The sequence below is a fragment of the Telmatherina bonti genome (genome assembly GCF_933228915.1).
Source record: "Telmatherina bonti genome assembly, chromosome: 9".
In the NCBI taxonomy this organism is placed as follows: Eukaryota; Metazoa; Chordata; class Actinopteri; order Atheriniformes; family Telmatherinidae; genus Telmatherina; species Telmatherina bonti.
Window position 1 is genome coordinate 30,909,818 of NC_136627.1, and position 11,747 is coordinate 30,921,564.

Genomic DNA, 11,747 nt, shown 5'->3' on the forward strand with positions numbered 1-11,747 from the left:
CTTCCTTAATTCATTAATTCAATCACCCATTAGTCCAATTCAGGTTCATGAGGGAACTGGAGTCTATCCCAGCAATCAGCAGGCGAGAAGCAGGATACACCCTGGACAGGTTGCCAGTCCATCGCAGCAAACCTTCCACAGTCAGACTGAAACTTTAAGATTGTAACAAAAGCCGAGGATTAGCAGTACTGTCAACTTGTGTGTGTGTGTGTCATACGTTTTTAGTGTTTTCAGTTCTCAATGCCAACCGTTCAAACATAATTAAAAGGGTATGTGTAAGCTTGTGACTGAACGTGTGTGGGAATTGTGGCCAATGAGTCAAACACACTATCGTGATGGCACTGGTGGCGTGTTACTACAGGATTCTGTCCTGTTTCTCTCAAGTTAAGTGATTTAATCACAGGATTTCTTTTCATTTTTTTCCACAAATACTTATGGAAACACTACCAGCATTACTTTTCTGAGTTTTAATCCTTTTATGATTCATCTTCCATCTGTCATATTGATGCAAAAAGTTCTGGCTTATAAACCAACACCACACAAAAAGGCCAAAATCGGGTCTTTAAGTAAAGACTTTATCAGAGCAACAAACACGTAAACAAAGCAGTCATTGTGTAAACATTTCCTGTCAAATGTGACTGTCACTTAGTCCTAATTCTATTTCCTGGATGTGTCTCTGAAACATATAGGACACCAGGATTAACTTCTTCCTCTGAACCATATGAACGCTTTGCATTCGCGCTCATTTTCATAAACAAATGCCGGCTGGTGTAGATGGTGTGTTGCCAACATGCTGCTCATGCTATTTGTCTCATTACTGTAGGATGTTGCACAACCCAGACCTGATCTAGTCATGTAACCCCCACGAGAATTGATAAGAGATGTTTATGTTGCAAGGCAGCAGGGAGTTGAAGAAGATTGCGTGTGACCTGTTATTTAGCCTAACTACCTCCTCAGCCTGTTCCAATTGCTTGGTTTTTTCGGTGCTGCCCCATGGTTTTGGACTGAGTCAGGTTGTTTTTTGTGGCAGCACAACAGTCTTTTTGGTCCAACCACATCCTGACGACTGATTATTTTTGATAATGTTTTGTGTGTTTTTATTGCATTTTTCCCAGCTGGGAAAGTTTTCTTGCAGTAAAAAGTTTGTTCCTCACCTTCTCCAACCCCATTACCTCAAATAGTGTCAAACCTGCCTATAAAACTACCCATTTTCCATAAAACAGGGATAGACGTGTCTTGATTTTACTGTGAGAAAATAGTGCAGAGATCTAAATGGGCCACACTGGGTAAATAACAGCTATTTCCTCCTTAATTTATTCTGCTTGCAGGGAAAATAGCTGATTACCCTCTGCAGGGGCTACCCCCTTCCTCCCAGACACATTTGGCAGGATAGGTGCTTCCCTTGTCATGTGATCTGGAGCCACAGAGTGGATCCAGGGAGGAAGACATCACGGTAACGTTGTGACTGATCCCACCCAAATTCTTTTCCTGTAAGAGCAATCTCACTGAAATCTCTCAATGTCCCAGCCTAAATGACTCTTAACACAACACAGAGGCCATCAAGGTGTTTGGTGGGGAAAACATGCTGGATTTATCACAGCCTGATGTGAAGCCAAAGCCGAAGGTCTTGATCAAGACTTGATTTAGTCTGCACCAAGACTTGCAGGATGAAATTGACAGCGATGACCCTGATGACAGCGTCTCAGCCCAAACGCTTTCCTTGTTTGGAGTCACCATGGAGGATTCCAGCTGTCATATCTATATGATTATCATAAACTTATTATATAAACGGATTAAAACTACATTCTTTCTTTAATATGATACCCTTATCTTTAAAAACCTTAAGCGGGAAAATTTTAGACGTTCTCTGCGTCAGTAAAATTTCATATTTCCTCACCTCACATCAGACAAAGACACTCTGATACACCCTAACATTTGAAATTGCAAGAGCAATGGAGAGAATAGAATGTATGTGATGACAAGCAGTGCCGAGTCTGTGTTTTCTCATCCTGCAGCCTGCTGGGAAGGAAAGGTCAGGCTGATTAGATAACAGTTGTGTATGCAAAGAAGCCTGCTGGGCTAACATGAGGGGCCTCCATCCCTGATGCAGACAGTATTTGCATTGCACTTCAGCATACTAATATCAGCAAAGAGGAAGTGTTAAAAGGCTTTTAAAGTTCCATCAATAATGAATATTAAATGTATGAAGTGAATTTCTCAGAGTGGAGCAAAAAAAATATCCTTCGTTTATTTGCTTTTGGTGCGAAACTGAACATTGTTGTGGTTATCTTTAGTGCATTTTAACTGATTCCCTGATCTTTGGTAGAGACGTCATCAGCCATTAATTTCCAGCAAGGAAATCAGATTGTTGGTCCTAAATACGCAACTCAACTCATCCATATTGTTTTGCAAAACCACGACTGATGTGCATTTATTTTCTTGATGCTTCACTGGGTCCACAATGCAGAGTGTGTATGTGGTCATGCTCCTTTTTGTGCACTTACCTGTTTATTTTGTGTCTTCAGACTTGCCCTTGACATGTTCACATGGCCTTAGAGCCATGTGCTCTACTTGTGGCGTGCATAAAGTGCCGTTGAATGACCTTCGGGCTATGTCAATAAAGTTGGAGCACCATGTGCAGAGGTGTTTTTCTCTCTCATGCTGGGTTGGTTCCTCACTGATCACTTGTAAAGTTTTCCACAGTGTGAAAAATACTTAGCACACCATTTTATTTAATGAATGGAAACTATGAACATGCACATACACATGCACATATTCCTATGTTTGTTATATTTGCTCCTTAATCCACATTTGCTTGAGTTGCAAGTAAGAAAACGAATCTATTAAATAATCAAATCTCTTCTGTCAAAAGTTCTAAAATGTGATCAAGGACAGCATGAATATAAACTAAGATTAACATTCAGTGAAAATTATTATTGTTATCAAGTTATTGTGAAATAACAGCAGATTTAGTCTTTTAAACACAGGACACATGTATTTATTATAAGTCCTTATGCTAAGATGAACATGTGGGAAGTGTTCTAACACTGAAAAACACACTACAAGTAGTTCCTTGTGTTGTAAGTTGGGGAACGCTAAATGGCTAAATATCTACGTAAGCTGTTTTATGAGAACATGCAGTTCTCATACATGTAGTTACTGAGAAGATAATAGCTTGAAACTGAAGACTTGCTGAGCATGGGACAGATAACCATATAAAGAAGTTCTGAACAAGTTGATGTCAGGTCAGCCTGAAACCCAAACTTTAAGCTGACATATTCATTTACTTATGATTTCAGCCAGATGCTGTTGATGAACATGGCGAGATATGTTGTGTGAAATGTGAGAAATATATTTGTTTTGTTTTTAATTATGCTGCATGACTATTAGAAATCAGTCACACACTGAATCATGAAGTAGTGGTACAGGCTGTACTAGTCTGTTGGTTGAAATCAATAACACCATGTCCTTGTGAAGGAGGGAAAACAAAGTGTTACAGGATGATAAAATGAAATTCCAGTCTAGGTTAAGTAAAACAGGCGCAGCACTGCTTCACCTCCTGTCTAGAATACGTTGATCCACTCGCTCTGTTTCTGCACTCATCGTGAAGGCATTTATACCATTCTGCTCCTCTGACCTACTGGTTCTTTCACCAAATATGTAAACATAATAATGTTTTGTTTTTTTCTTAAAAATGTGAAGAGCCTGCATTCAGTGGACATCAATTAAGACTCCCACTCTTTAGCCACCCGTTGTCACACAGGAAGCTGAAACTCTCCACTGGAAGTGAGTTAAACTGCATCTAACGTTCTACTTCCACTTCTTTACTTTGTATTGTATCCAGAACAAACAGTAGGAAGACGGTTGAAGACATAAATTTAGTTTAGTCATGCCTCTTTTTTTACACTGTGTAACCATATATTCGCTGCTCTGTGCAAACAAGACATCATTCTTGAGATTTAATGTAAATAATGAGGTTTTTGCAGCTCTGAGTTTTTATCAGTCGTGTGTTAAATGTATATTTGAATAGGAAAAAAACACTTTTTCCATTTAAATAACCAAACGTTTCACATGCAATGGATTGATTTAAACAGCACATAGCTTTTTATTCATGACAATGCTGCTAGTGCAGGATGAGGAACCCTCTCAGTGCATTTAAGGTTCAGTAATGAGTCTACCATGAAATGTCAGAGCAAAAAAGGCACTTTTTGACCTATCTGTGATTTACAATTTTACAAAACGGAAAGCCTTGCACATCTGTAGCTTGATACACCTTTTTGTTAATTAAATAATATTCTAAAGTTAGCACCTCAGTTTACCATCGATATATACAGCTATACAGACACATAAAACAGTCAACATCACAATCTGTCCCGCACTTCAGTAATCACATTCCCTTCCAGGTCACTGGCAGAGTAGTTGTGTTTAACACAAGTACACTATACTCCACAGGAAAGGGAAATTAGTAAGTATCAAAAATAAATCCACAGTTGTGAGCAGAGAGTCATGTAGTAATACTGAAAAGCAGAAGCTGTTAAATCCACCGTTTCAAACATTTGCCCTGAGAAGAAGCTTGCAACATCACAAGAGTACATCCACATTTTCTCAAGAAGATTATTCTTTATATGGACAGATAAACTCAGCATGAAGGTGCAATCTATCAACAATCACACTGTCACACTGAAGACTCATTGTGAAACACTTTAGCTTTGAGATTCCTTAGGCTGAATTGCAGATGGGAGCTGCTTTCTGACTGCAAGGCCTCGGAGAACTTGACATCATATGCACGGCTGCCTTGAGACTTCCTCTTTATGGAATTCTGGATGGTCTCCGAGGTGAAGTAGTAAACAATGGGATCAAAGCAGCAGTTGGATACAGCAATGCACAGGGCTATTGGGTAAATGGTTCGAACCACAGACTCAACATAGCAGCCTTTCAAAGTTTTTGTTCGAACGAGGGCATAAAAAACCAGGTTTACGTTGTATGGGATAAAACAAAAGCAAAAAATTGAGAGGTGCACGATTATCATGCGCAGAATCTTTGTTTTGTTTATCTTTCCCCCTTGGCTGATGGTTTGAGGGCGACGCAGAGTTTGTAACACCATAACGGAGCAAAAAACGTTGAGTAGAAGTGGGATGATGAAGCCCACCGTCTCTATGAAGATCACCACTTTAGACAGGTGAGATTTCCACTGACTGGACGAAAAGTTCTCGAAACAGTAGGTAGCATTTTCCTTGTTTGAGGTGCTGTTCAATAAAAAGCCTGTTGGGAGGCTGCCCGCCAGCACCAGCACCCACACAGCAGTACACACTATTTTAGCATTGCGCTTGGTCCTCAGCATCCTTGAGCGGAAAGGGTACAAAATGGCCAAGAAGCGATCCACGCTGATGCAGGTGAGAAAGAGTATGCTGCCGTACATGTTGGTGTAGAAGAGCGAGACTGAGACTTTGCAAAGCATGCCTCCAAAAGGCCAGTCCCGGTTGATGAAGTAGAAGACCCTCAGCGGCAGCGTGCAGACAAACAGCAGGTCAGACGCCACCAGGTTCATCATGTAGGTTGTCGTCTCATTTTTCACTTTCAGAGAGCAGGTGAATATATAAATGGCCACAACATTGGTGATGAGTCCAATAACAAACACAATGCTAAAGACTGTGCTGTACAGCGGGTATTTGAAATCGTCATTCTTGCTGCAGCTGGAATTATGTGCAGTCCGATTCTGGGTTATATTGTCATTCAGGATGCTGAAGTTGCTCATTATGAGAGAGAAAGGCGAGGGGGTCCGTTATGTAATAGCTGTGCAATGAAAGGCCTGGATTTGGACCTGCAGTCAGTCGACTGACCATGAATGAACAGAAAGGAGCGGAGAAGTCCAATGCAACCATGTACTGAAAGAAATTCAGGCCATTAGCACAAACGTTTGTTTCTTTTACTGAGAACTGCTGCACATGGTGAATGTGATTAACTCCCCTCTCCGGATGTAGTTTTTTGGGGAGTTACCACACACTTAGGGACAGAGATGCAGGCTGGAGCTTCTTCCCCTCCCCCTGCCCTGTCTCTCTAACAGGCAGCACCCCACAAGATACACACTCACTTTGACTTACTCAGAAAAATCAGTCTCACAAATGTGGCTCCTTTCAAGTCAAATGGTCCACAATCACCATGAGCTACAGAGTCCACAAAGGGAACAGAGACTTATCCTCATTCAGGTCCGTTAGAGAGGTGTCCTCATGGCCAGGTTCCTCCTCTTTGTTAAAAGTCACTCCTCTGTGTTAGTCTGTTTTAGCTCCGGAGCAACAGAGTTGTCACAAGCTTTCCATCTCTCACACAGTCCTGATTACACCCCAGTGGGTTACCCCCAAAAGCAGAACTAAAGCCTGCATTGGTCTGGTTTTCTGTATCTGTGAGACTGTGTGAATATCTCTCACAGTCTGCCTCTGGGATTCCTTTCCTGTCCTCTCTCCTTCTTCCTCCAACAAACTCAGAGGGTCCCTCAGCGTGTCTCAGGCTCTCCCTCGAACAGCCTCGGGGGTCTTTGCTCGGCTCTCATCACGCTCAGAACTTCTCCTTTGTGCAGACAGATTTTGTACTTTAGTACTTGAGTGCGAAGCAGCTCTGCCTACTGCTCCACATGCAGCCCCTCCTCCTCTTCCTCCTCCTATTGTCTGGGTTACAATGAAAGAAGTAGAAACAACAGCGTGCTGATAGGGAATTCACTAAAACTTCAAAATGAGTGTTTGCTATTTAATGAAATTCTGCCATACATCTTTCATCATGAATAAATGACTAAATGTTTAGTTGTCTTTAAGGTATCATTCATTCCCCTTCTGTGAAAAAATGTGACTACATCAAACCCTTTGTTTTCCACAAATACATTTCAAGATATTTAACACAATACAAGATTTTTAGTTGAATGGTTTGAAAAGTGAATGTGTGATGTGCATTCAGAACATACTACATGTGGGATAATGGAAAATAAGCCTTTTTATTTTGTTATACCTATTTAGTAGTCTTTTATGATGTTTGCTTGACCGAATGCTGCAACATCTGAAATCTGTAAAAGACTGACTGAAACACAAGCCTAAAAGGGCTGATTCTTTTGTATTTTCCACTTCATATACAAGTTTGCTTCTTTTTTTTTTTTTTTTACTATGAGTTAATCCTTTTTCCACATATGAAGTCTGAATCTTTGTTACTGTACAGCATGGCAGGATAACAAAGGAAAAAATCTGTGAAGCCTTAAAGGCGGGAGGTCAAACGTACCCAAAAAGGTTTCTGAATAACACTGCAAGTGCCTGAGGTTTCTCCCTCCACAAGTCTGACGGGGGGCAGAAAATTCAGCTGAGTCGTTGCTTTCAGCCTGTGTGGGCAGCACTTCTGCCAAAGAGAACAGCTTTCCATTTAGCAGGGAACATTTGAAATGAGGCTGAACAGAAAGCTTTCTCTGTGCAGTGGTAACGTGGTTGCTGTAATCAGGTTGTGCCCACAACTCTCTCTCTTCTTCCACTCTCCAACTTGCATTCAAGTTCTTCTTCAGATAAATGTTTCTTCTCGGCACTTGTCGCAGCTCAGCAGAGAAAAATGTGAAGTTTAACTAGACTCAGACACCTTTAGAACGCTCTCAGCTTCTTGACTACTGTAAACTGTGTCAATCTTTTTGTGTGGTTTGTTCCTGACTGTAAAACAGGAAACATACCTGGTTTGGTTCCATATGAACATGCAAATGTTTTGCTGCTGCATCCATTATTTGTGGTTGGAAGAAAAAAAAATCTTTTGATCATAGGATGATTTCAGCTGTTTTTTATTGGTTACAATATTTTCCTGGATTAGGAACATGACATTAATACAAACATGACTTCTGAATTACCAACCATCGACAAACAAATGAAGGAAAATCTCACAGAGAATCAAAGAGACATGGAGGTGGGTGGGGGTGTTTTATGGTCAGTGAGCCCGCCTTTGTCAGTCCTCTCCAAAATAAACATCATCAAGGCTGAAGCAAAATGTTCAAGAAAAAAGAAAAACCTGTACTATTGTTTTTGACTCACAACAGAGTTCCATCCAGCACATAAAAACAAGCCCTTCACATGCAAGAATGTGGTCACCAAACAAAAACATGGCTGAAATCACTGTTGTTAAATTTCTCACAATGACAGGAAACTGTCTGGCACCCCCAAGGCCAAGACTGAAGACATGATGCTGTGTAATGATCATGGGCAAATAGAAGTGTGCTCGGACACAGGGTACCAGTTTGATGACAACCTCAAACTTAACAAATCAAACACAAACACACACACACACACACAAAAGCATCCCAGAGATGTGACTCACTTTAAATATGTTAGATGTATTTTACTGAATGATGAAACCTAAAGCAGTTGCTGCATATTGAAACTGGTAAATGTGGCAACATCTCTGAAGACATTCACTTTCTAAACGTCTTGCAAAGAAAACCACACAAAAAGCTAAACATGTGAAATCATTATCAACAAATATTAGTGTCGTGCAGCATTTTAGATTTTTTTTTTCTAATTCACGTAGATGTCTCATTGATTTCTGTTCATAGTTGAGGACAGTCAGAAAAACTAGTACTTAAAGCCCCATAATATTGTGATACCTGGTTTTCATTAGGGGTGCACTGATCCGATCCGATATCTGAAATTTTAATATCTGCCGAGACCGATATTTGCCGATACCAAATCTGTTTATGTGAACGTTGTTGTGACTATGTGGTTATTATTGCTGTTATAACTGTGTAAGATTTCATTAGGTTGTAATAGATGACCCATCCTTTCTGAAGTTACTTCACCAATACAAATATAATAACACTACAGATCTAACAATTTCAACAAGTTTTATTTTGATTTGGCACATTTTACCTAAATACAACTATAAATCTGTGGTTTTGAAACAAAGATCTCGCTTTTAGTGTCACAAAAAAATGTCACATTTTAACATTCAAGGCATTTGTTTCTTTTAAAACATGTCCGAAGCATGTCATCAAACACATCTGTGCTAGCTTGACCAGTGTGGTATTGGTACACTTTTATTAATACTGAGTACAAATACACCGATACTGATATTGATATCAGTATTGGTGCATCCCTAGTTTTCATTCAACAATGATATGAAGAATAACAAGTAATTAAAGCTATTGGTGTGCTTTTATATATAAATATTAAACTGAGATGTAGAGAAATGCATACAGTATGTAAAACTGCAAGTTTCAGTGAGTAAATTCTAAAGCAAATAAGACATAAAACCTCATGGTTATATCTTTCTTTCATTCATGTAGAAAAGCACATAACAGAAAAGGTTTACAATAACAATGAACAAACATTTTAGCTCTTTTAAGCCCTGGAATTATTTTCAGGCCTCTACTTGAAATTTGTACAATTATAATTCAGTATACATACACAGCTAAAAAAAAAAAACCAAAGGGAACACTAAAGTAACACATTGTAAATCTGAAGGAGTGAAATATTTTCATTAAATACTTCGTTCTTTCTGTAGTTGAATGTGCGGACAATAAAATCACACAAAAATGATCAATGAAAATAAAATTTATCAACCCATGGAGGTCTTGATTTAGAGTTATACTCAAAATTAAAGTGGAAAAACACACTACAGGCTGATCCAACTTGGATGTAATGTCCTTTAAACAAGTCAAATTGAGGCTCAGTAGTGTGTGTGGCCTCCGCGTGCTTGTATGACCTCCCTTCAACACCTGGGCATACCCCTGATGAGGCGGCAGATGTTCTCCGAGGGATCTCCTCCCAGACCTGGACTAAAGCATCCGCCAACTTCTGGACAGTCTGTGGTGCAACTTGGCGTTGGTGGATGGAGCGAGACGTGATGTCCCAGATGTGCTCAACTGGATTCAGGTCTGGGGAACGAGCGGACCAGTCCATAACATCAATGCCTTCGTGTTGCAGGAACTGCTGACACACTCCAGCCACATGAGGTCTAGCATTGTCTTGCATTAGGAGGAACCCAGGGCCAACCACACCAGCATATGGTCCCACAAGGGGTCTGAGGATTTAATCTCGGTACCTAATGGCAGTCAGGCTACCTCTGGCGAGCACATGGAGGGCTGTGTGGCCCTCCAAAGAAATGCCACCCCACACCATTACTGACCCACTGCCAAACTAAACCAGTCATGCTGGAGGATGTTGCAGGCAGCAGAACGTTCTCCATGGCGTCTCCAGACTCTGTCACGTCTGTCACATGTGTTCAGTGTGAACCTGCTTCCATCTGTGAAGAGAACAGGGCGCCAGTGGCGAATTTGCCAATGTTTGTGCAGCCTGCACGGTGTTAGGCTGTAAGCACAATCCCCACCAGTGGACGTCGGGCCCTCATACCACTCTCATGGAGTCTGTTTCTGACTGTTTGAGCAGACGCATGCACATTTGTGACCTGCTGGAGCTCATTTTGCAGAGCTCTGGCAGTGCTCCTCCTGCTCCTCCTTGAACAAGGAGGAAGCGGTCCTGCTGCTGGGTTGTTGCCCTCCCACGGCCTCCTCCACATCTCCTGATGTACTGGCCTGTCTCCTGGTAGCGCCTCCATGCTCTGGACACTACGCTGACAGACACAGCAAACCTTCTTGCCACACATTGATGTGCCATCCTGGATGAGCTGCACTACCTGAGCCACTTGTGTGGGTTGTAGACTCCGTCTCATGCTACCACTAGAGTGAAAGCATCACCAGGATTCAAAAGTGACCAAAACATCAGCCAGAAAGCACCGGAACAGAGAAGTGGTCTATGGTCACCATCTGCAGAACCACTCCTTTATTGGGTGTCTTGCCAATTGCCTATAATTTCCACCTGTTGTCTATTCCATTTGCACAACAGCATGTGGAATTGATTGTCAATCAGTGTTGCTTCCTAAGTGGACAGTTCCATTTCACAGAAGTGTGGTTGACTTGGTGTTACATTGTATTGTTTAAGTGTTCTCTTTATGTTTTTGAGCAGTATGTATATATATATATATATATATATATATATATATATATATATATATATATATATATATAAAATCAGCACAATTCAAGTTTCAGGCTTTCCTAAAAAATTAAATAACAATGACAATAATAATAATAACACAAAACAAAAACAAAGCTATTGTTCTAAACTTCTATCAAATCATAAAATAAGGGACTCTTTCTGCAAAGTCAACTGATATGGTGAAGCAGAGGAAAAATAAATACATACACACATCTATATACATATATATCGATATATTATATATATATATATATATATATATATATATATATATATATATATATATATATATACACACACATATGTGTATGTCAGTCCAAAGATGCATGACTCAAGTTTTGAGGTGTGAGGAAAAAAAAAATCCCAGAAAAGGCACAAATCAGAGGAATAATTTCCAGAGAATTTCTCATACCTGAATCATCATATCAAGATCATATCAAGCAGAATTATGTCATCTTCTTCTTCAATGGAAAATGGTGTAAAACTAAAAGTGAGTCAGAAATATATTTGACCTTAAAAAAAAATGTCTGCTGTTGGTATTCAAGGTGGCGCTTGCGCCCCACATACACTTATCACCTAATCTTTTAGCCTACATTGTAAACCAGACACTCCCCACCCACAAACAAACCATCCTCCCCCACTGCAACAGCTCGCAGCATGTGCAGTATATAAATAAGCATGATAAATCGTCACTGGCTTGCATTCACATTTCTTTTTTAACCTACAAACCACTGTGGTGTTAAA

At 40.3% G+C, this 11,747-nt stretch overlaps 1 protein-coding gene across 1 annotated transcript; it reads right to left on the reverse strand.

Moving 5' to 3' along the window:
- Positions 1-4,675: 4,675 nt before the first annotated feature.
- Positions 4,676-5,755, reverse strand: lpar6a (lysophosphatidic acid receptor 6a; the record flags this gene model as incomplete). The annotated part of the gene is made up of 1 exon (XM_079246048.1): positions 4,676-5,755. One exon carries the CDS (start codon positions 5,753-5,755, stop codon positions 4,676-4,678), a length of 1,080 nt encoding a protein of 359 aa, XP_079102174.1.
- Positions 5,756-11,747: the final 5,992 nt, after the last annotated feature.